Source organism: Orbicella franksi, chromosome 9 (assembly GCF_964199315.1).
Source record: "Orbicella franksi chromosome 9, jaOrbFran1.1, whole genome shotgun sequence".
NCBI lineage: Eukaryota > Metazoa > Cnidaria > Anthozoa > Scleractinia > Merulinidae > Orbicella > Orbicella franksi.
This window is the reverse complement of record NC_138153.1, coordinates 5,524,583-5,549,652: the sequence shown is the minus strand read 5'-3', so window position 1 is coordinate 5,549,652 and position 25,070 is coordinate 5,524,583. Positions and strand designations below refer to the sequence as shown.

The 25,070-nt window shown below is 40.0% G+C and overlaps 3 protein-coding genes across 9 annotated transcripts in view; 2 read left to right on the top strand and 1 right to left on the bottom strand.

Moving 5' to 3' along the window:
- Window positions 1–3,936, bottom strand: part of LOC145498238 (DNA-directed DNA/RNA polymerase mu-like) — a 10,998-nt gene extending 7,062 nt beyond the window's left edge. The window contains exons 1-7 of one of the 4 annotated variants that reach the window (XM_081478132.1): window positions 3,537–3,936; window positions 2,585–2,650; window positions 1,461–1,498; window positions 1,067–1,160; window positions 671–716; window positions 491–550; window positions 129–238 (exon numbers count right to left, since the gene is read on the bottom strand). In XM_081478132.1, coding sequence (XP_081334258.1) covers window positions 129–238; window positions 491–550; window positions 671–716; window positions 1,067–1,160; window positions 1,461–1,498; window positions 2,585–2,650; window positions 3,537–3,730 — 608 coding nt within the window. In that variant the 5' untranslated portion in view covers window positions 3,731–3,936. Of the gene's footprint in view, window positions 1–128; window positions 239–490; window positions 551–670; window positions 717–1,066; window positions 1,161–1,460; window positions 1,499–1,988; window positions 2,674–3,536 lie in introns of those variants that run through there. The other 3 variants (XM_081478133.1, XM_081478135.1, XM_081478134.1) reach the window with 3 other exon arrangements.
- Window positions 2,693–25,070, top strand: LOC145498239 (proton-coupled amino acid transporter 1-like). Of its 4 annotated transcripts, XM_081478137.1 has the most exons (11): window positions 2,693–3,481; window positions 4,589–4,848; window positions 18,060–18,274; window positions 19,427–19,517; window positions 20,308–20,396; window positions 21,258–21,341; window positions 21,652–21,736; window positions 22,309–22,569; window positions 23,008–23,174; window positions 23,612–23,781; window positions 24,062–25,070. In XM_081478137.1, exons 2-11 carry the CDS (start codon window positions 4,741–4,743, stop codon window positions 24,316–24,318), a joined length of 1,527 nt encoding a protein of 508 aa, XP_081334263.1. In that variant the 5' UTR covers window positions 2,693–3,481; window positions 4,589–4,740; the 3' UTR covers window positions 24,319–25,070. The 4 variants fall into 4 exon arrangements, with proteins under 4 accessions (XP_081334263.1, XP_081334264.1, XP_081334266.1 ...); XM_081478138.1 differs by lacking the exons at window positions 2,693–3,481; window positions 4,589–4,848 and adding an exon at window positions 15,282–15,402; XM_081478140.1 differs by lacking the exons at window positions 2,693–3,481; window positions 4,589–4,848 and adding an exon at window positions 17,814–17,846.
- Window positions 7,385–11,683, top strand: LOC145496906 (alpha-1A adrenergic receptor-like). Its single transcript, XM_081476672.1, has one exon. It carries the CDS (start codon window positions 7,870–7,872, stop codon window positions 9,022–9,024), a length of 1,155 nt encoding a protein of 384 aa, XP_081332798.1. The 5' UTR covers window positions 7,385–7,869; the 3' UTR covers window positions 9,025–11,683.

The window sequence follows — 25,070 nt, the reverse complement described above, 5'->3', positions numbered from 1 at the left end:
GTACATCATGCTTGCAAAGTCTACTCCCACATAGCCCTTCACATGCATCGCTTGCCCATAACAATAGACAGTAACTGGTAGTAATTTCTAAGAATCAAGTCTTTACTGTTCAACTTAAAATAACATACTTTGGGTAAGACTTAAGGGCGCAAGCTGCTCGTCTGAAAGCAAGAGCTCTGGAGTCCCTCTGACCGCTGTCTACATACACTGCATGACGTTCAAGAATCTCAAGAGCGTCCTGAAGAATAATATTAAAATAAAAATAATAAAGAACATTGGAGAAAACAACACTGTGATTGGAACCTTAACCTGTTCCATTACACTCACAAAATACTGGAGTGCAGCTGAATGTGTATTGTTTGCAAGTTTCACTTCGTTCAAATACTATACCAGAAGCTTAGGGTTTTAACGGGCAGTTATGGGCAGCACGGGAGTCAATGGGTTAAATTCAGTGCAGTGATTACTCCTGCAGGGATCTACTGATACTCACAGTGAATTTAATATTGTGGTGCTTTAAAGGAGTGGCTCTTTGGCAAACAAACTTGGTGTCCTGTCAAAAGAAACAGAAAAGGTTTAATTTAATTAAATATCAGCCAAATGACAACAAACCCTTTATAACTTAACTAATCTAACTTATCAACAGAACAGACACTCTTTTTTTGCCGTTTACCTGATATCCACAGGATACAGCTTCCTCAGTGTCATTTTTGGCAGCACTGAAAGCATTTTAAAAACACGTAAGACTTCTTGTGGTGGCAGGGCTAAAATGGGGTTAAAAAGTGAGAGGTAGGGGGTAAGGGGTGTTTCCATTACTGTGTTTATTGAAGGCTAACCACAACCAGGTTAACCTGAACATTATTCAGGCCAGCCATCTAAGGCTGTTCCCCCACCCCTCACCCCTCACCTCTCACCCCTCACCCCTCACCTCTCACCCCCTAAAAGTCATACTTCATTACTCAGACTTAAAAATTACAAAGAAAATAACAATGTGTCCAGACTGGCCACTTAATAATAATACTGGTATTGCCTGTTACATCAACCAACATTCTTGACTATTGACTTCTACCTGGATAACAGTGATGCTGATGTCCCAGCAGCTCTAACTCTTACTCTATCTGTAACATCCAATAATTTACCAGCTGTTATGCAGTCAGTCAGCCCTGATGAACAAAATAGATCTTGAAACAATACTTCTCCCCACATATTTCTTTTAAATCAGTACTGAGAATAATGGTGTAACATCAAGACAATATCACTTGGTTGATGATTTTCTTTCTTCTTGTTGTAATCAATGCATTGAGACTGAGAGTAGAAATCTATTGAGAATAACAATAATTATAAAATAATTATCATAAACTTGTATAATAATAATAATAATAATAATAATAATATTATTATTATAAGTATAATCATAATTATTTTACAAAAAGGCCAAAATGTTATTAACATGATGTACTTACAATCAACAGTCACAATTTCCACATTCTCTGTAAGTGGCCTCAAGAAAATAAAAAATTATAAATTCATTATTAATAGAATAAAACAAGACAAAACATTTTGTTTAATGTATAAATAATTATTGCATTTAAATTTCTATTCAAATTTATTGTTTACCCTGCATATCTATATAAGCACAAGTTCAGTTTCTCAAAACTTTTAAGTTTTGAGGAAAAAAAAGAGAGAAATAAGAAGATTGTGGAAGGGATGTCACTTTGAGCCTGCATGATAGTGTAACACTAGCAATACAGTAAGTTTGTGACTCCTCAGTCACATAGGTGATTAATGAAAATGCTAGCAACAATCCCTTAGCTTGAAGCTTAAAGCTTCATCTGCAAGTGAATGCATCTCTACACAGATCCAGACAGTTATTAAAAGATACTTTTAAAAGTGAAGACCTACAGGTAGGAACAAATTTAAAAGTACTGCTTGGTTTTGGACCCAAAGATTTTCTTGGCTTGACACTCTTCCCTAAGGTAAAAGGTACATACTTAGGTAAAGTCTGCATATGAGCCAAGTGGCCCATCAGGCTGGAGCTTCTCAGGGTTTCTGTAGCATGGAGTGACTAGGAGTATTTCTACTCTCCCCTGGATGGGATGCTAGTCCATTGCAGGGTTACCCTAAGCACTAAATTTGCCAGTAACCATCCATACACCTGGGTGGAGAGAGGTACTGTGAGAGTAATGTGTCTTGCCCAAGCACACAACACAATGTGTCCCTGGCCAAGGCTCAAACTTGGACTGCTTGATCTGCAGGGTTGGGCACTCAATTTTGAGAGCAAGCACCATTCAGGCAAGTGACCCTCAAAATGCACTCGTCTGGACCAATTTTCACTCACCCAAAAGTTTTTGCACCTGCCCAATGCTTTAGATACTCGCCTGGGTGAGCGGGCGAGTGCTTATGTCCAGCCTTGGATCTGGAGACCACACCCCTTCCCAAACCCTTTGGAAATTCCAGTTCAGCATTATGCTGTTTTTAAATTTTTTTGTCATTTGAGATCCTCCACCCCCACACAATTTCAAATGACCTTCCATGGATGGGGTATGGGTGTTTTTCTAGAACTTTACATCAGTAATCTAGTTTATACCTTTCTATGACAGTCAAAACCTTTTCCACAGTCTCATAGCCAGTGACGATGTGTGTCACTGAATCCCTAAAAGAAAACCAGGTATAAAGTTTACGATACACACTTTTGTACACCCCCAGGGGTTTTTTCTTCTTTCTCAATGTCCTATTCTCCACCCCCAGAATAAGAAGAGTATACTTTGTCCTAGGACAGGTGAATGGGTAATCCTACCATCTCTCCCCACCTCCCCCACCTACCTTAACATACATTAATACACACACTCTAGTCATGTCACTTTGTGCACCTACATGAATGCATATAAATATTAAAATAAGCTTAATATTAAGATTGCCTTTCTTGCAGATTTCTGGGAAAAAAACATCAGCTTCCACCAAAAGTGCTTGCACATGAGTTAAGCTCGAGTTGGATCATGTGTACTAAAGGCATCTGCGGTCAAGTGTCGATTGATACCCACGATCAACACTCCATCAACACCTCTGTTGACACTTAATCGACACTCCATCGACATCTTGGTCGGCAGTCGGTTGAGAGTCGACTAATTTTTGATCGATGCATATGAGCTGGTCGACACTCGGCTGACTATCGTCCGACTGTTGATCAAGTGTCGATCGAGTGTCGACCGAATGTCGATCGCGCATCGATCGGTATGTTGATCGAGCATCAATCAGGATGTCGATCGAGTATCGATCAAGATGTCGATCGAGGGTATCAAACGACACTCGCCCGCGGATGCCTTTCGTACCAATGATCATGCTGATGAATTACGTGCTTTATACTATCAATCGCCGGAAATTGTTAGTGGAAATATTAGAGCTACATAAAAACATAGGCTTGTTGATCACTTAACTCAATTAGCCTTGTAAAACTGAAGCAATCAGCGTTGTTACAATGTAAAAGGTGAGTAAATGAATGGTATTTGCGACTGAAAACTATGATACGTGAGTGCACCAACCTGTAATGTTCTGCTACGGGAAATTCCTTCTTTCGGGCGAGATTGCTTAACACTTGAAGCCTAGCTTTTGGGATCTTTTTTGGGACGATATAAATAAGTGTTTCGCTTTCACGTACTTCTGCATTTCTCTCCTTTTCATGCTGAAGTTTTTTGTGTTTGTTGTCATGATCTAACTTGCGGCGCTTAGACGCCATCTTGTTTCCCCGCCAAATGTATTTCGTTACCAGTGCCCGCTCTGCCTTCAAACACAATAACAGCGTTATCGATGGTGAAAACAGTTGTTGAAAACATAGTACGTAGATCGAAAAGTGTAAAGTACATCAAAGGTAATAAAAAAATTAAATTTAAAATTTACAAATATTTCTGTTGAATAACCGATACTCGAGATTTCTATCGCGTGACCAAAAAAACACGTGTTCGAGTCGACAGAAAAAATGAGTAGAAGAAAACAAACAAGAGTAGAAAACTAGTGAACGCTGACCACGAGCCATTGGCCCCTGCGCTGACAAGACACAAAAAAGTCTTGACAAAAGATCTTGAAACTTTCACTTTTGAGGCTAAATTTTTGTGACTCCATTTTTTACGCCCAACAGCTAAACTTTTAGCCCATCTATGGTTAACGGTTAACCCCATTGAGATCCTCAATTAAAAGGCAATCAGGGCTCTCCGAAATGATACTTCGCCTCTTATTTTATGTAAATGAGTTCAATGAAATAATGTACTGACTTGATAGTTTACAAAAGGTTATTGAATGCCTTGCTATGCGCGGGAAATCCACTCATTTGATAATTAGATTCAAAATCAACGACACAGTTTTCTTTGTCCACGCGAACCTAGAGCAAGATCTTTGCTTTCATGAACAAGTTTCTTGAAAGTTATCCACTCTGCCATGAGACTGAAACACGGCTCGCCTGAGAAATTAGCTACTTTCCTTCACACGGCTTGATTCACGTAATGCCGGGCTCTGTGGTCATCACGAATGAAAGTTGAAATGTTAAACCTTAGTTTCCCTTTGAGAGTTATTAACCTAAACATCAATTTTTTTTCTCTAGATCAGTCCTTTGATCGCTGGGTACTGTACAGTATATTGTATGCATATCCGTGCCGCAACAGACTGGCAGAACATAGCCTACTTTGATAGCCAATATGGATCCACACTATGGAAAGCTGGAGTGATTCCTGGCAGGAGAAATGTCTCGGGTAGATGACTGTAGCAAAACAGAAAGTTTGGGAAAAACCTTCAAGTGTGATGGCAAGGGGGAAAGTCTTTCCTGAGGAGAACCTGGCTGAGGGCAATTCTGGTAACGTTAAGGTGAGTGAATAAAGACATAATAACGACTAAGCATCGACTAGTTTCTCAGAAAAATCTGAGATCAGCGCCAAAACGCTAATTTAAAGTCCATTTTAAATCGGAATGATGGCAGACAATCACGCATTCCTAAGCTGGGTGGAGAGTTTCGCGCGCTCTACTTGGTTCTTGTTTTACTTTCACGTCCAGAGGTGAGGTTGAGTCGAGAAGTCGACTAGGTATTTCGTGCCTCAAGTTGGAAACCTTTCTTACTGGGCACGTGCACAGCACCTAGGTATTTTGAGTATCATGCGACAATCCACTGGAAACATGATTCCGGATGGAGGGTCGGAATAGGGTGGTTCAATTCTGGTAGGGCCTGTACTCCCCTCAGCGCTTCTGGCTCATATAATAACCTCCCGAGGAATGTGTCTGTATTCAAGCTGTGGTTGCAGGTTGTCTTTCTATTTTCTGCAGTCAAAATTATAAAAAAGAAATATATACTTGATCCGGGTTTTTCGAGAACTAGTTGTACTAGCGGCGCAACGCAACGCAACGCGGAAAGGAGGTGGCAATGTATTTTCATTAAAGTTTTGTTTAACCTGTCGAGTCCAGTCTCGTTTCTCTTCAAGAAGAGTGGAGCGTGGGCTCCTTTTCCGAACAGCGGTTGGTAATGGAGCCTACTAAGCTTGCTTCTCAGCGGTCATGATCATTTATAATGAACAGTTATTTATCTTAAGTTGATAAAAGATGTAACCGCCTTAAAAACTCCTCTACGTCCTAAATAAATAAGGGGTTGGTCGTTGAGAAGGGAAGAAAGAATCTCTTTGAGAGTTTTCTAGATTTTATAGCAGTGAGAACAGACAAGCTTTCAGTACGATCAGAAATAGAAAAAAATGAATTGACCTTACCAGGGTTAATGATTGGCTAGATACTGTTGATTATTCAAACACAGAGAACGAAACGCTCAAGGCAGACACAAAGATGAGGAGATCTAGGATTGCCGGATTCTAAAATCGCGTTTGTCTGCAGTAAACCGACAAGAGAGAGAAACGCGAGATTTTTTCACGCAGTTGTTATCGATATCCTTCTCGCTGCATGGTCAACCAAGTGTTCAGACCTGATTGAATATTTCACAGCTGGCACCTGCAGGCATGCTTTCGTTTCAAGGGGCGAGAATCTAAAGGCGAAAGATAGTTAATTAACAAAGAGTGCCTTTGTAAGGAAAATTTAATTATACTTTTACCTCTATATAATGGGTCGGCTAAATTTTTGGTGAAATATAACGCATCGAGCTGAGTAAGGGTAGACTTTTTTACACAATATCGTGATTTGTGATAATAGCGTCAAGGAAGAAGAGAGAAGAAGAAGAATGAGTTGGTTAATATACGCAAATTTTCTCGCGTGACCTTGCCAAGCAAAACTAAATTAAACGACTTGAAATTCGAAATGTGAAAGGCTTCCAGCAAATACTAACGACGGAAAGTCTTCTTCATTGGGGACACAAAAACGTGACTTTATTAAAATTCCTTCCGGAAGCAATGGTTCTTTAACTGGCCTTATTAGCTCAATATGATACAATCACAAAAAAAAAGCTAAAATTAACTCAAGGTTGTTGCAAACCGAATTTGAGGAGCTCTGTATAAATAAATATTGCTGACATTTTCACAGAGCTTTCAGGTCTGACGCAAATAGTGTTTGCCTAAAACGACAATTCATTTGTCAAGTTTGCAACCGATATTTGCACAGTCTTTGCCGCCCATCTGTATACGAATAATTTCCAAAGAAAGCTTCGTTACAACATACTACTGGAGATCACAAAAAAAATTCTTGAGCACTTCGCAATAACTGAGAAATGTTGATCTCGAAACGGCATCTAACAAGCAAACTTTGGTATGCAAAGTTCGTGTGTTAATCTAATTGTACATATTCGACATTTTTCACGTGGGATAAAGGAGATTTCGATACCATGAAAAACAGATTTAACCGTGCCTGTAGTCGTGAATAAACGACATGGTCTCTTGTTGAAAACGCAATGTGTATCGTTGGGCTTTTTTCTCTTGTTGCCTGTTTTTTTCTTTTCTATCCCACTGCTATTTTAATAGTTAAGGCAGGTTTTCAATAACGAATAAGCAAAAAAAAAAAAAAAAAAGATAGCCGATATGCGCAAACGCAGTACTGTGCTTTTTAGTAGCACCTTTTGTAAAGAGATTTGCCTAACAAAAGACGATTTTTATCAACTTAATCTTACTACGTCTGCGATTTTTTATCTTACTACGTCTACGTCTGCTTATACGCCTGTGAAAACCAACCTTCAGCGACTCTCTTTGAAAGACCTACTTAATCAACATCGGTAGCACTCTCAGTGTGTTTTAGCTGGGTCTTTTTAAAAGGCCATCATAAGTTAATAAACCAAGGCTATCTAATGAACATGAACTCTAAAATCGAATTAAACGCCAGCGATCATTTCATTTGCTGTATTTCAAAAGAAGACCTGTGCGAGAAAAAAAATTAAACAAGATAAACAGTAAAATTTATTCAGAATTGACCAAAAAAGATCTATATAGTGGGCCAAATCTTGCCTTTTTTATTGATATTTATTTTTTTTTTACAGTATTTACATACTAGCAGGTGACTTACTGTATACTGCGAACTTGCGCACCGCATTTATAATTGCTTTCAAAGAAGTCACGTTTTGAAGCCGAAGTGTATGTGGATGTCTTGTTTAAATATTCATTTTCAGTTTCAGCGCCGCAATGTTTGATTAGTCAGCTTCCATCAGGAGTCTAACCGTAATCGTTTTTGTATCTTTTCCCCGAGTCATTTACTTCCATCCCCACAGGAGCTTTGGCAGAAAGTCCTTAGCTTTTGAAGATTTACAGTTCTTTACGATTTTAAATTGGTCGTAAAGTCCGCCGGAACCGAATGATAAATGATACATTGGAAGCGAAATCCAACGCAAACGCCGACGCCAAACATGTGTGGATGACGACCCACCGTAACAAACCATTGTGATCAGTTTGAACTTTTAAAAAGCGACTCAGTATGAACCGCTCAGGTAATGTAACATTCGAGAAGGATCAAACTTCTGGCACCGCAGCCGTCGTTGTGATACAAAGCGTTTTCCTTGCCATGGTGATGGCAGTTGGCGCAATCGCTAACAGTTTTATTTGCCGTTGTATACTCTCTCATCGTTCTTTGCGCACAATCACCAACTCGTTTATATTAAACCTGGCTGCTACGGATTTCTTGCTGTCGGTACTCTGTATGCCTTTCGCGCTTGTGTCAGCTATCACTGGAATATGGGTATTTGGCAGTGTTATGTGCGTCCTCACAGGTTTTCTGCTCTCCGTGCTCTGTATAACGTCTATTTTAACTTTGGCTCTGGTCGCGATCGATCGCTACCTGGCAATCTGCCGCCCTCTTAAATACTGTACACTAATAACGCAGCGAACAAGCCTGGCAATGATTCTGTACGTTTGGATACAAGCTGCAGTTTGCGCAATAATGCCGGTTCTTGGTTGGGGAGAAGGTTACGTTTTTGTAGCAGAGGAATCCATTTGTCGGCCTTCGTTTGGTAAACCTTCAGTGGACAATGGGTACACAATTTTTCTGTTTCTCACTTGCTTCGTTGCGCCCTTTTCGGTTATCGCTTTTACGTACGTTTCTATCTTAAGCACAGCGAGTAGGCAGTTTCGTCGAGTACACCGTCAGAAACGCAACCAGGTGGGAAACATGGAACAAGTGCAGCCCAGCAACTCGCAGTTCAACTGTGAAACCACCTTCGTTCGCACGCCTGAAAATACGGTTATCGCGGACGAAATAACCTCTGCTACAAACACCTCTCGCGCTAAGAAGCTTTACGCCCCGGGAGCGATCCGCAGCAAACGCCGACAAAAAGCGCGAGGGTTTAAAATGCTCTGGATCATTGTGGTGGTATTTCTGATCTGTTGGAGTCCTTATTTCGTTATGATTTTTTACAGTTCGCTAAGACAGCATAGTTTTCCGAAGGCAGTCAAAGTGCCAACGATGCTGTTAACTTTTCTGAACAGCGCTCTCAATCCCTTCTTGTATGGGTTTTTGAACGGCAAGTTCCGCGGTAGCATGCGGACGTTTCTCTGGCAAAACTTTACTCTCTGCAAGTGTGGGAAACAAAACGTTCAAGAATCACGAGTATATCACATAACTCACATTAATTAGAAAAAAACTTTTGCTCTCTTTTACGTACAGAAAAGCAGGTTTTAGGGCTCGCAATGAACTTCTCAAACTGATGGTTTATTCTACGGGAAGCTTGGAAGCAACAAAAATATTCACTTTCGGTTTTTTATTGTGTGTCGTTTCCTATAATTGAGGAAGCAAAATGGATGGTTGTCTGTGCTCAGAAAAACTGCGTTTTTAATTGATTTTTTTTCTAGGCAGTCATTCAACGTTTGCATTTGACCAACTTAATTAAGAAAAACCAAACATACTTTTTTAGTCTTATTACAAACAAAGGCAAAAAATCAGACCCACCAATCTTTATGAATACAAATTGTCTAATTTCACTGAAAAATAAAGATCTTATCTGCGAGAAACCTTAAGGCTTTGTTTCATTGTGATTATTTATAAACATGACGCTGACCATAAGTCGTTTAGGACGCAGGTGAAAATAAAGGAAATACGACTTGAGTACAATTCATTCGTAATAAGTTATCAGAGATCTGAGGTAGTCTGTCTCAGCGTGTGAACATGATCAACTGTTCTTTTCTAAAGCGAAGAAAAGGGCGGTGACTTCGATCCCGGACATTCCCTGCATGATAAATGAAGCGGTGATCGTTGTTAGGTCATGCCGGATAAAACGAGTTTAAAAGTCAACAAGCGATGAAATCGTTGCTTTCGTTTCGCTGCGCGATCTAGGTCTCTCTTATGGATTTCTTCAGATTTAAAACTGTTCAACTTTTTACCGATTCAACACGAGTTTTCGCTCGTTTGATATAATGAGCAGAATGATATTTTCAAATCTTGTGTACTCTTAGCGTAGTTTACCCAAGCGTGATGATGTTTGTTAAGAGTTGAAGAACAAAATCATTCTAATCTCTGTTTGATCTGGCGTTATGATCTGACGTTTATCTGTGCTTCAATTAATGACCATTATTTTGAAAAGCAAAGGAAGGAAAGCAGCGAGTTGATGGCCGGGGAGTTGTAAATAGCGAGCAAGTGACTATTTACCCTTAACCATGTGTATTTGATAAATTTGTTTTCCTCTAACTGGATTTTGGCAGTTTTATTGAGTCGCTTAGAACTTTGAAATTTTAGCTTGAAGTTAATCTGTGGTTAGATGGCGAGCAACGTAAAAAATGGCGAATGAAAAATGTACAAATGAAAACTAATCTAGTGTCTGTAACAGGCGGATCATCGCTTTATATACACAACTAAAGCAGCTGTGAAATTGAAGGTTCAGGTTTGAAAATTTGAAAATTTGAAAATTCAGGTTTGCACGGGATTCAAACCCATGACCTCTGCGATACCGGTGCAGTGCTCTGTCAACTGCACTATCAAGCTAAGGAAAGTTCTGGTCTCGTTGTGAGTTCACAATATACCCGTAGATACTACCCGCAGTTCAATTTTCAGTTACGTTAAAACGTAATGAACTTATTTCAGAAGTTGCACCGTTCAGGATTGCCTAAAGAACCAAAAAAATAAGACATATCAGACTAAGAAAATTGTCTCACAATGCATTACAAGGCGACCAGACATAACATAAGCGTTACAACGCCGGAAATTAAAAATTGGGTGGTATAAAGAACGCAAGTGAACTCCTTGTCTTTTGAAAATCTTAATGCGTACTCTGAGCCCGATATTGTATTTATTATTATTTTTTTAAGGCACAGACAAAGTAATAACGATGTTGCTTCTAAATCAAGGCTATAAACCAAAACATACTCTACAGTTATATTTTTCATTAGTATTATCAACGTCATAAAATGGGTGAAAATATTAAAAACAAACATAAGGTTTTATGCGGGTGATTTGACGTCTTCAAAGTTGGTCAGAAAGTCGCTCCCGTCTTAATTAAATGAATGAAAATTATATAGAAGCTGAAGAAATATCACTTTCCCAGTTTTCCAAAACTTTGATGTGATGTCCTATTGTGGTCTGTTCGTGCGTGTGTTCTTTAAACATTTCAGGCGCCAGTTTCGAGAAGACTGATAATTTTTCTTTTTATCTCAAACCAGAAAGCTCTCGATTCAACATGCAGCCACCCCTCGAATTTTAATATTGCTGATATTGATCATCGTACAATGACAAACTGACATTCATAATCGATTCATGTTCCTTTACCGGTCTTTCACAAAAGAAAACCACCATAAAGTCCATGCGAGCAAACGATAAATCATTTACTTTTTAGAATCATTTGACATTTTCATTTCCTCGAGAGGTGAATCCAAGAGTTCTATGCGTCCGTCCAGCCTACATAACATCCGTTGTTATTTCCGCGAAGTTTTCCTGCCTTTTTTTCACCGAATAACAGCGTTAATGAGATTATAAACTGTTGATGCAATAGCCCTTTTTACGATTAACTTTAGTTACATTACAATATGCAAGAAGTAGAAACTACAGAATTGGCTGAAATTGCCCCGCACACATGTTGGATTTCATGGCAAATGTTTATAATCGTGAGTAGGCCACATTTGCGACGTCATGCGTGAGTGACGTCATGGATGAGTGACGTCATTAGCTAGCGGGAGGACCAGGCCGAATGGCATCTTCACACGTTATCAATATGTTTATCAAGCTAAGAGAGCTTTAAAATTCTGCTTGACAGTATTTAAAAGTACGGTTTTATTATTTTTAGCCGTGAGGTTATTGGCGAGACCGACACAAAACGATTTGTTCACAATTTCCAACTAAATCAATAAATGATAGTATTGGCTCGAAGTTTGCGAAATTAAAACACTCAAATTAAAAATGTCTAACAGAAATTAAAGAATGGTTTCGAATGCACTGAAGACGACTGCGCATCTCCTTTTAAAGAAATGTCGCCGGAGCAACTGAACAGTTTCCTTCTAAAGCTTTTTTGCTCGCCATTAAACGCGACGGAAATTTCGACAACAACAAGTCACATTCCTGAATTTGAACGTTCCGGGTAGAAACTTCCAGCAATACTTATGAAAACTAAACTGAACTAATATTTTCGATAGCTCAACGAATCAACTTTTTTTCCGATGTGTTTACCGGGTTATAAATTCGCTCAACTTGGAGTTCACCTTTTATTTCCCTGTTCAAGCACATTGCGCGCGCGAAAATACTTGCCAAAGACTTTCTGCAGTCTACTGAGTCAATATTTGCGAGTTATTTTGCTAGTGGTTTGGTATATAATTTAACAATTGTTTCCCTCGTTGTCGGCGGCTAGTTGTGGATATTTACCTCTGGAGACTTTGCGACTCGGGAAATATCCACCACGACTAGTCATCTCCGGATCCACTACGGGGGAATATTTGTTTATTATTATTGATCATTTTCGCATACTTTTCTAGAGACATACAGCTCAAGATGAGAGTTTCTAGAAACCCATCTCAACAATGGGTATTTGTATTGGCCTATTGCATTTCTGGGGAAAGTAACGGAAAACCCTTTGTTACCTTACAGGAAGGCTGCTCTCCTAGATCCAAACCCTTATATTTCTATATACCATTCATGACATAGAAGCTAATCCTTTCATAGACCCTCTAATGCAAGAAAACGGTTCCCCTTCACACACATACAGCATGCATACTGTATCTCTTTTTTATAATCTTTTAGAAAATAGCCCAAAGAAAATACGCGCGCTGACTGGTTTAAAATCGTGTTTCAATAACTCGATAAGAACACAGAACTAGCACGAGCTGTTGACGTAATGATGGCGCGAGCAAAGAGAATTTACATTTTGATGATCAAAGTAAACAAGATAGTTTCTTTTTTTGGTCTCGGAATTTTGTAAAAGAAATACGAAACATGCTCTCCTTGTTTCTATCAAGTTTAGTATAAATCTTCTGGCATTCTCTCACGAATGCCGTTCTCTGATTGGCTACGCTACTCACTATCTATTCTGTGGTAGCCTAAATCTACTAACGTTCTATCACGAATGCCGTTCACTGATTGGCTACGTTATTCACTATCCATTTAACAATTAGATTATTCGCTCTCGATTTCTATGAGGTGATAGTTGATGAGGCCTATTCAACTATAACCTCAAGCGAATAATCTAATTGTTTTGGTAGAATTCTCACTGAATTTTCCTTCAAATAACGATTCCAATTATTTCTGGTCTTAGTATTAAACTTCACGCTGTAGAGAATTCGCGAGGACTGAATTGTCAATTTGACATTTGCAGTTGCGTACACGTGCTTATCAGTTTCTATGAAAACTTTCGAGCGTTTTTAATTCAAGAAACCGTACAAATGCCCTTCTTTTTACTCTTCTTAGGAATTTTGTTTCATTTGTTTCTAAATGTTCTTGCAAAACTTCGGAGAAACGTGGAAACGTTGCATTTTTTTCGACCACACCAAGCCACTGAACACTACTGGCTGACAGTGTACAATGGCTCAGCCAATCAGATTACAGCATTTGCATTAGTATACTAGTAGAATTTTACTAATCTGTGTTAGTATAAATCTACTAGCGTTCTATCATGAATGCCGTTGTCTGATTGGCTAGTCTAGTGAGTACCGTAGCAGTATGCCCTTGTTAACAAATGACGGCCGCTTCTTGCGGGTTTTCGAAATGTCTGTGAAGAGGATTTAGATAAAGTTTTGAACGACTACTGAGTAGATTTATACTAAAATAATTAGATTATTCGCTCTCGATTTCTATGCGTGATAGTTGACGAGGACGCCGGGCGAATTCTTCAGTATAAATCTACTAGTGGTTCAAAACTTTCTCTAAATCCTCTTTACAGACTCTTCGAAAACGCCGCCAGTTCGTTAACAAGCGCACACTGCTACGCTACTCACTATCTACAACAGAATGGATAGAGACTAGCGTCGCCAATCAGCGAACGGCATTCGTGATAGAACGCTAACAAATTTCCACTAACACTCGATAGAAACACGGAAAATTTTTTCTATTTCTTAAAAATTGTACATACATTTTACTCGTGGGGGTTTCGTTAGAATGGCGACGCAGAGCTTTTGGTCACCTCCATTTCCTGTTTTGTAAGTTTAATCGCAATTTGTAATAGCATAGTTAGTAGTAAGTAACATGAAGTAAATGTAATAAATCTAAAATATTTTGATAGGACCTTTTAAACGCCTAAAGAGCAGTTAATCTATCCTTCACAATACTTCAGCTTCCCCGTTACATAACCCCAGACTGAAAAAAATACTCCATGATTCTGGCGGCGTCTCCCTGTATATTCTATTTTAGGACTTATAGGGACTCCCCCGGTCAAATTCGTGCACAAATAACTTGATAGGTAAGATGAAGAAGCCTTTGAGGCAGATTGTTAAGTGGGAACTGTTTAAATAGCATTTGACAACTGATAAGAATAAATTTTGAAAAACTGTGAGAACGGCGAGAATTAAACAGGTACAGTATTCAGGCAGTTCTTCCATTTTGTATCTACTTAGTAAATCAAGTTCAGGTTTTTCAAGCGCACAGTGAGGACGTTCGGGCCTAAAATCTTTACCCGGTCGGACTTGTAATCATCTTGTAATCATCTCCATCTTTGATGCAAAAAAAAAAGAAAGGATTTCGTCAAGGGTAAAGCCAAGGCCGAAAGGGACTTTGGTAGGAGAGAGTTGGTAAAATTTCCTATCATCCGGATGCGGATACATTGAATCAGCTTACATGAGGTGTTAAACTAACCAAACTTTGCATGGTGCCGCTGATGAGTTTAAAATGTGTTTAAAAAAAATTCTGGATTAGGAACTTGTCGGCATTTTTAATTAAGATACTGTAAAGTTTTTTGGATTAGCAATGGATTTGAATCACATATATCAATTTCCTTTGCAAAAAAAGAGGCCAAGATATTTTTTTAATTACATTTCCTTGCTCATTCTTTACCAAGTGGACAAAATGGTGTTATACTCTATCTCGGAAATGAGACATGACGTCAATGAACAGACTGGGAAATTTGAAACTTCCTTCTCCAAAATCCTTGTTATCTTTGCTCAAATACGACTTTTTGTGTTTGAAGTACTCTTGGGCTTCCTAGATTTAAATTTGCCAAGAAGGAAATTGAAATCATGATTAGATGGCTTTGTTCAAATCGCGGGCTTTTCTGCACACTGTCTACCAGACATCATTTTTTTTTTTTTTTTTGTCTTCACACGAGTATGCTGTTAGCGGCAATTGCCTCTGTTCGGAATCCGATTGTTACTAAGGAAAGATCTTATTGGCCAACCTAGATGGACAAATTATCCTTCCTGCTAGCTTCCTTTCAAGTCATAAATAATAAAATTGAATCAGCGCATGCAAATGAGAGGAATTTTGTCATGTCACGTGTGACATATCTTCCTTAGTTCACCATCAAATTGAAACAACTACAAGTATTTAGCCTTAATTTCACGGACCTTAGAAGCGATGGCCATGAACGAGGAGAAAATACCTCTGGTGCAGGTGACTATTTCGCTTTAACGCTTTCTTAAGCGAGTCTCAATATGCCGTGAATAATGGTATTGAGAATTTTTTATCCTGATTTAGTTATATCAGGCAGATGTGTTTGGCTTTGAATGCGTCGCCGGATATTTGTGATTCAAGTCACAAATCCTTGTCTATTTCAACAATTATACTGCTGGGTTAAGCATCGAACTTTTCCGCCGCAAATCATTTTCTTAGTCTGTGTAGTTCGGGTGGACAAAAATAAGCCAAGGATCACAGCGATTGTGTGTCAATGTTCGCCGCATACTTATAATGGAGAGCTCGGGGGACAGTTTCAAATTGAAAATTGAATTAGCAAGTTAATTGTTTTATTTTAACTGGTTCCCAATTACTTTGGAGAAAATGTTACAGGTTTTAATTTTTCTTGGATAAATGGCAGTACAACTTTATTATTCGGAAAAATTCGACGTGTTTTTAAGCATACCATCTTTGATGCCTACTTTGTTTTCACCTGCATACTTCGGGAAAGATTCCTCATTAAAATATCGGCATTTTCCAAAAATATGTACGTTGTTTGATTTTGTTTATAAAATATTCAAAGGTTTTAAACTTATATAAGAGGCCGAAGGTAGGAGCGGCGAACTTTTCATCAGTCTTGACCTAAACGCTGCAAGCTGGATAGATCCATTCGACCTGACAAGATTTTAGAATCACCTTTGTCAGTTGAGCCGTTCAAATCAAAGTGAACTAAATGGGAGAAAAAAGTTATCCATCACAGTTAAAGCATGGGTTATCTGGACTGATCGAGGATTCCCAGAGCTTCAGACGATCTTCAGTTGTAATGTTTGACTGTACCGTCCAGTCAGGTCGCGACTCGGTCGTTTCAGATATAATCAAACGTAGAACTTATCCGTTCTCTTACCACCAGCAAACGCAAAACAACTCCATATTCGACCTCTGAACGAAAATGTTTTGTTGAAAATAATACACCTGCAAATCGTGCCCTTATTCGTTACAATTGTAGCTGTACTCATGAAAGAAGGAAAGCTGGAGAAGTATTTTGGTTAATGTCGTTACTTAGGCCTCTTCATATGAGCCCGGTAACCGGGCCGGGAAGAATGTTGTCGTCTTTTCATATGAGAAGTTTTAGCCCGGTCGACCGGGATGAAATCCAAGAAACAAACCAAAATGGTGGAACATAAAACTTGTATCGTTCGGGGCTGTCGTAGCTTTGTGGACTCTTGCAACTTTACTAATAAAGCTAATTCGCTTACTCCTAAAGTGGAAAAAATTACGCCATTTTGGCCGCCATGTTGCGAAAGCGAAGCTATTTTGTCTAAAAACTTTGGTCCCGGTCACCAAGGCTGGATTGTTCATATGGGAAAATTATCTTCCCGGTTACCGAGATCTCGGTCGCAAAAACCGAGATCTCGGTAACCAGGCCAGCCCGACTTCTCATATGAACACATCGAAATGTTTACGAAGGAAAGAGTGGCGAGGCGAGATCTCGGAAACCGAGCCATCCCGGTTGACCGGGCTCATATTAAGAGGCCCTTAGATACACAAAATGGTCGAATTCACGGTGTATCAAGCCACCAAGATCGGCCAATATGAGTAGTGAGTGACAGTTTTCTGTATGTTATTGAAAAGCCTGAGGCCTTATTTGACATCTAGTCACAAAAAAGATAGGTATTGGTATTGCTACTGAAAAGCATAATAACATTTCTGTTTGCTCACGGTGAGACGAGTAAAAGGTCGGATGAAATTTGTCGAAATTGCGACATGACGAGGTTTAAATTTAGCCTTGTTCGCACTAGTGACACAACGACGGCATTAAGACAAGAAGGGCGTTATGTCGTTATGTTTACAGTGTGAACATCCTGACATAGTGACATTATAGCAACATAACAGCATCAACATAACGACCTGAAGGGGGTAAAAAATTGATATTTTCGTTATGTCTTTATGTCGATCTTCGCATCACTAATAACATAAGCGATTATTTCGTTGTGTCTGTGTGAACTGGAAGGACCTTTGGAAATTGCGACATGACGATGTTAAAACTTGGGCGGGAGGCAAGCATTGCCTCTATATCCATAAAAAGTAATATAAACCGTCATCATCAGAGCTGCTTCCATGGCAATGTCATGGGCTCCTAATCTGGGGAAATGCAGAGCTGGGACTTATGAGATCGGAGGGCTTTTTCCTTGTGAGATTTCAGCGGAGAAGGGTAGAGCGTTGGGCTGATTGTTGAAGTGAGGTCAGTGAGTGTGACCATATTGTAATACGCCAGTATCGTATAAATGTTGCATGGCTCACTGCTTTTACATAATGTCCACTGGCCTCAAATAGAGTGGAATAATTATCATGAGGTTTACAGAACTTTGTTATGATAATAATACGCTCATTGTAATAATTATAAAGTATAGCATCGCCTACAGCACTCACAAAAGCATTTTTAGGTAAGATTGATCTCAGAGTATAGATCTAGAAAAACTGATATAACTTATGCGCGGCCGGTGACGGTAAATCGTTATTTCAAGGTAAATTCACGAACTGAATTTCTGAGAATGAACAGCGAATGGGATATGTATAAATCGTGAACCATAACATCAACATTGCATAATCAAATCATCGTTTCAACACGTATGACAATTTCTCTCTTTCATGATCAGCATCAAGCAGAACCAAGTGACGAGCTAGCCATTGGTCAAGACGTTCATACCATGGCATCCAGCAAGACGGAATCGAGGGAAGAAAATGAGAGTTTTCTTCTCGCCGGCCAAGAAGATGAAAATAAAAGTTACAGCTCTACAGCAAGCGGAGCGAGTGGCGCCAATACTTCAGAATCTACTGCGGAGAAAAGGCAACAACTCGACAACACAACAACGTAAGTTTACATGAACATTTACATTTTTTTACTGCTCGAGTAACTGCGATCATTAGCTAGGAAAACATGCTTGCTGTACCAACCGAAATTCAAAATCTCTCAGTGTGGTCGACATTTTGTTGATTGAATTCGAGGCACCGCATATAATGCTATTGTCTTTGTTTTTCTTTTTTCTTTGTTTTGTTTTGATGTTGTTTTGTTTTAAAGTAACCGGGCTCAGCCGGTTCTCTCTCGACCCAAACATGCAAAAGATAAGTGCCTATTTCAACCTTTAAACTGAAAATCGAGCCTCTTTTTATGTAAGATGGCTGAGGCCTAGCCTGCGAACACAGACGTATTTCCGGCTGTCGCTTGTCTCCGCTGAAAATAACGTCTATGAACCCGAGCCAGGAAACGATTTCTGTGACGTAGGAATTCTAAGCCAATCACAGTTTAGCTCAAGTAGCCCCAGAACTACTGCGCGAGGTATTCGCTGCGAGGAGCACTCGAGTTTCATTCTATCATGGAATCTGATTTGCCAAGGAGAAACAAAAGTCATTACGTCACAGAAATCGCTTCCTGGCTCGGGTTCGCAGACGTCATTTTCGGCGGAGACAAGCGACAGCCGGAAATACGTCTGCGTTCGCAGGCTAGCTGAGGCCGAGATAAACTAAACTTTTATTGAGAACATGCAAACGTCAACATACTCGAGCTGGCAAAGATCACATTTATCATTTATACTTTCTACTCTCGTTTTTGCATCGATCTCTACACTCAGCCTCTGTGGCCTCTTTGTGTACTACTTATTTATAAAGAGTAAAACAAAATCTAGCATTTGAAATACCTCAGTTATTAAGCAGCTCAGGGGAGCTCAAAATGCTTGAATGCACGTTTGTCTATTTCGCACCCTTCCCGCAGAGAGTTAGCCCTCTTCACTATGGTGCACGTACGTTAGTCAAAACGAATCGAAGCCGACTGTGAAAGGGAGCTAAAGGGGTATTTGTATTCATTGTCAGAGGATATCGCCGGAAGTGTGTACCACTTTCTCGTCCGTTGTAAATTATGTTACCTACCAAATATTTTTAAATATATTATATTTAATAGCTGAGAATTTCCAGGAAAATTCAGATGATAATGTTCATTAATGCTCTTACCCGTTGTCTCCATATATAGTAATCTGCAGACATTGATGCATCTTTGGCGGGGAAACGTTGGTACGGGTATGCTGGGATTACCTGAGGCCATGATGCATGCCGGGATTGTGGTAAGCTACTTAACGATCATGCCCCAGTTGTTCGAAGCCTGGATAACGGTATCCACCGGATATATCGTTATCCCGTGGATAAGTGTTCACAAAACAAACCACGCTATCCATTGGATAGTGATTTATCCGTTAGATAGCGTTATCCACCCTTTGAACCACTGGCGCCAGGCGTTTACAAAGAAACTGTCCTGCAGTGGCATTTCGAGCGATAGTCCTTCGAGGAAGCATAGGGTTCTCTAAAGAGCTATCATTCGAATTATCAGCTTTCCAAATTTGCTATAACTATCAACTAACAACTAGTTCTCTTTTTCAAAAATTTTCAATGAGTGAACTTAACTTGTTCTGTTTGATCTTCAAACAAGATTTGAGGAAATGGGCGTAGAGCTGAAACAAACTGACTGCTAAGGAGCTAAAGAAACAGAACACCTCAGAATTCTCCGAAAGGGTGTCGAGAATTAAACAAAACAGCTTTCAGTGTCAAGTAACAGCGATAAGGTTACTATGGCGTATAAAGTACTATAAATATCTGCAAAACACTTTGGACAAAATTCCTGCGAAGTTTTTGGGAAATTTCTGTTAAAAAAAGCATCAAGCCTGATTCTTAAAGAGGTTCAAACACCTTTACACTAGATAATCTTTTACCAACTAAGCTATGCATCCAGTGTTGATTTGAGCACTAGTACACTTACAGGTTTTCTTTCATGTATACATATTGCTTAAAAAAGAACATATAACAGAGTTCAGTTTATGTTTAGTCTCATTCATTCGTGTGATCAATATGTTTTTTTAGATGGGTCCCCTGGCGCTGTTGCTAGTTGCAGCTATTACGATTCACTGTATGCATCTGTTGGTGCAATGTAGTAACATCCTATGTCAAAGGTGAGAGAGCGTTACAAAGCACACCTTTACAACAACTTAGGTATGATATGTGGTGACTGTATCAATTCCAAGCCCCTGCATTACCCTCCTGGAATTGTCGGAAATTTGTAATGTTTTGAAAAAAAAAAGTGTTGAAAATGTCTCACAGTGGGGCTAAAACATTTGCGCAAATCTTCGCGGTGAAGTTTGGGCAGGGAAGACTGCAAATGTCCGACCCATGGGACAAGGTCAGAAATCTATTTTTTGATTGATGAAGGAAGCAATTGTTCACAAATAAATACTGTCAAGGCCTCTTTCCGCCATCCTGGGTTTGTATTCTAAAGTTTGCACATGAGGGGGCGAGAGCTGAAAAGTGCTGGACTCCAACGAGGTTCATCAACTTAGCTCAAGAAATTAATTTACAAATAAACAACGATCAAATGACGTACTTATTTTAAAAACTAAAAGACAAACTTGGCTTTGATAATGCCTCATTCCCGGGCCGACCCGTTATAGCAAATACCTTTAGGCCTACCCTGGAGCAGAAAAAGTTGTCAAATGCCCGACAAATGCTCGGGGGTGAAAATGTCCCCAGTGCTCCAGAGAACCAGCGCTTGCCTTTGGTTTCCTTAGCCCCTGGGTGGGATGGCAGGCTACCCTATGGTCTAATTAATTTCCCGGTACCCATTTACACTCCTGAGAGAAGAGAGGCGCTGTGAGAATAAAGTTTCTTTTCTAACAACACAACACACGGACCTACCCAAGGCTGGAATCCCTTAACGCTCGATCTGAAGTCCTGCGCACTAGCCAAGAGGCCACCGCGCCTCCACGTTTCTGATTTCCAAGCAGTTCCTTTTCTTACTTGATTTTTGTTTATTTAAGAACTGGAGAGATTGCTATGGGTTATGGAGAAGTTGCCGAGGAGTCCATTAGACGTTACTATCCCAAGAGGGCACACATTGGAAGGTAATAATGGAGGACAATGACCTCAATAAAGGGGGTTTAAACTACTCATCTTGAAAGTGAAGCTTTGAGTGACAAAGAGGGCCTGGCCATGTGTTCGGAACAATTGAGAACTGAAGGTTGGGTCAGCTGAGTCATCAATTTATTGCAGCTTGCAAAATTATCAAACGTACAATTGATATAAAGCAAACGTTGAAAAAAAGGTTTATAAAGAGACTTAAAACAGCTAAAGTGGATTAACAAGCATCATTTAATTTGTTTTGTTTTCGAGCTAGAGACAAGTTCTGAGGTGTCTCTTTTTCCATCACTCCAGGCACCTCGTCAACATCTTCCTGTGTGTATCCCAGCTGGGTTTCTGCAGCGTCTATTTCGTATTTATTTCCAGCAACCTTCAACAGGTAGGTGTAAGTAGGTTTCATGGTTGTTGTGTTCCTCTTGCCATGTCATTGACACTTCATATCCGGTCCTCTGCAACAATGTACAGTCGAACCTCCACTGATGACGGCCACCTCTCTACAACGGCCACTTTTTTGTCCAGGTGGACAATCCATACATTCACTCTTATTTCAATTAACCTCTACAACAGCCGCCTCTCCATAACGGCAACAGCCACTAAAGCGCGTCCCAACTGCCAAACCAACCTCTCGACAACGGCCATCAAATCAGCGAATGACGAGCGGTGTATACAAAACTCCATTTTTCATTCGAAAAGGTCACGAAACTTGACCGGTACCGCGCGCCGTTGGTCTCTGTTTTTGTTCCACTGGTACATCTTGATTACGTCACTTATTTCTGTGCTACAAAAGACATATTTTAAAAATAAAAATATTGCACCCAGAAATTAAAACAGGTGTCATACTACGCCCCTACCTCCCCATAACTGCCACCTGTCTACAACAGCCACCTTCCTCTGTCCCTGAGGTGGCCGTTGTCGAGAGGTTCGACTGTACTGTCTTTTCCCTTCCTGTAGGTCTCAAATGCCCTAGACGTCCAAACATGGATGGCAATTCTCCTTCTTCCCATAATCCTCTTGTCGTTCATCCGGGATCTTCGTACCCTGGTCCCATTTTCCATTGCGGCCAACATCTGCTGTGCTATCTCGTTGATTATCATCTTTCAGTACGTGGTCAGGAACATTAACCACACGGAAAATCTTCCCGCTTTTGCGGGATGGTCGAACTTTGCTGTGTTCTTTGGAATCACCATGTATGCTTTTGAAGGAATTGGAGTGGTATGTATGATGCCACAAGATTTCTGCAAGACTGACGATCTAAATGCGTGCTAGCTGCTGAAACGTACGCCCTACAGGCGGAGAAATTTGAAAGAGACTGTAGACCTACCGACAGACAGACAGACAGACAGAGCGAGCGAGCGAGCGAGCGTCAGACCGGCCGACCGACCGACAGTCACACAGACAGTCAGACAACCAGACAAACAGACAGACCGACAGACCCGCGACCGACCCGACCGACCGACAGACAGACACTCAGACAAACAGATAGACAGGAATACAGGCAGACACACTCTATCTGCTGTTATTGTTAGAGCTGAGATGATTGAAAGTTGAAAGAGATTATAGACAGACAGCGGTCCCGTTCGCACGCCTACTAATTAAATCACCGTTGTTGTGATAAATCAAGATTACTGATGGCTTTTCTTTGTCCCTAAGGTTTTACCGATTGAAAATAAAATGGCCAACCCACAGGATTATCGCTTAGTTATTAGCTTTGGTATGGGAGTTGTTACATTACTGTTTGCGCTGCTAGGAATTCTGGGATACCTGTCTTGTCAAGATGAATGTAAGGGCAGTATAACACTGAATCTTCCCGATGAAGGGTGAGTCAGAAACAAATGGTTTTACTGATATAAAGATACCCCTTTAGCTATGTAACAAAAAAGGATGCGTTGTCGCGAATTTATTCCCCTGTTCCCAGATAAAAAGTTCCTTTGTTTCCCGTGGAGTAAGATTAGCCTACATTCAAACACCATTCTCAGGAGTGATCAAATTCTGATTTCTCCTTACAACATTAATGCATTATCAAGCAGACGGTGTTGAGAATAAAGAAAATCATCAACTTAGTGATGTTGTCTCGATGTGAAACCAGATTCTCAGAACTTACATTAAAAGAAATGTGTGGCTATCAGTAAGAAGAATTGAAGTTTTGAACTTGGGACTGATAGGGTTATGGCCATTAGAAATCTTAAATTAAAGAATGATACATTGTGCGTGCAATCGAGTCCATGCAATAACTTGTGTCTTTTGTCTCTTTCAGAATCTACTCCGGTGTAAAGCTGTTATTTTCTACCTGCGTATTTTTGACATATTTCCTTCAGTTTTACGTTCCTATGCTTATAATCCAGCCGCCAATCCTCAAACACGTGCCTGAGGAATATCGCATCTGGGCTGACTACGGAATCAGGGCAGCCACTGTTATTTTAACATGTAAGTATGATTTTTGCGTGTAACGAATGGTGAGAATTCTCTATGAGATATCGCAAACATTGACAAGAGCGGTTTGAAATTCCACCCGAATAGCTCCGAACGATTGAAACTGTTTGGGAAGCATTATTTTTCAGTTACCTTTCGCCACTGTCTCATAACGTGCAGGTGAAACATAGTTTTGTTACGTACTGTCTCACACGAAGACTCGTTTTGGCACTAAGACAAAGAAAAAGACTAGGAGTGTTTACAAATCACTGATTTGTGTTTTGTTTCATTGCAGGCATCCTGGCAGTCAGTATACCTCAGCTGGATAACTTCATCTCGCTTGTCGGTTCCATCAGCTGCACAGCTCTTGCTATTATCTTTCCAATCTTCATTCATATCCTCACTCTGACTTCAGAAGGCGACGGTCGCGTCCCTTTGTTTATTTTCTTTAAAGACGGTGTAATTATGGTCATGGGTGTGTTTATGTTCATGTTTGGCACGTACACCTCGGTGGTACGTATCATTGAACGCTATCAAACAGGAGAAAATTAATTATTGAATCGATAACTGTGATCAAGTGGATAAAATAATTCTTCGCGAAAAACTGATCGGAACATAATCAGGCTGAGAGACGACCTCTAGATCGGCGGGATGCCGAGCGTAGAATCTTCGTACTCCTGAATGAACTTCGGAAAATTTTCTGAAGGTTCGGTATAAATTAAAGATCGAGCCAGAATGGAAAAAGTTCACTTGAAAGGTGAGGTTTCAACCACATGGACGTGTGGTATTGAACTGATAAAACAGTGGAACAAATGTAAATTATGAAATAACTGAAATGATAATTTATGAGAGACACGACTCGTTAACAAGTTGACGCGTCAGTACAGTGTTGATTGAAGCAAATGCGACAAATACAGGAGAAGGAAGTCTTCTGTTTAATTTAGAATGGCTCAATAGCTTTTACAAGAATAGGTCCGCACTGCGCACTGGTGTGGACGTAGCGTCCTTTTTGCTTTTTGAATTTTACGGGTTGAGGAAATTAAACTGGGATGCTTATTGGATACGAGCTTCTTTATCGGGATAGGGTTCTGTTCCTTCCCCTTCTTCCTGGCGTTTTTTGCCACCTGATCCCTACCCCTTCCCCGTTTACGCCTGCAACGCAGACTATATTTGTTAGTGTGTTTAGACAATAGGTAGTCTTCTTACGCGAGTACGTTAGCGTCGCTTTTACGTCACTCTGCCGTTGTCGCAGTGTTGCGCCTTTTTTGACGAGAAATGTTTTCAGTTGTGAAAGACCTTTAGAG

What these genes read in the sequence shown, in the direction of transcription:
- LOC145498239 (XM_081478137.1), top strand. Translation starts at nt 4,741, where the DNA reads ATGACTGTAGCAAAACAGAAAGTTTGGGAAAAACCTTCAAGTGTGATG. An exon ending in AAGAGGGCACACATTGGAAG is followed by an intron (nt 21,342 to 21,651) that starts GTAATAATGGAG and finishes CCATCACTCCAG; the next exon opens with GCACCTCGTCAACATCTTCC. An exon ending in CTGAATCTTCCCGATGAAGG is followed by an intron (nt 23,175 to 23,611) that starts GTGAGTCAGAAA and finishes TGTCTCTTTCAG; the next exon opens with AATCTACTCCGGTGTAAAGC.
- LOC145496906 (XM_081476672.1), top strand. Translation starts at nt 7,870, where the DNA reads ATGAACCGCTCAGGTAATGTAACATTCGAGAAGGATCAAACTTCTGGC.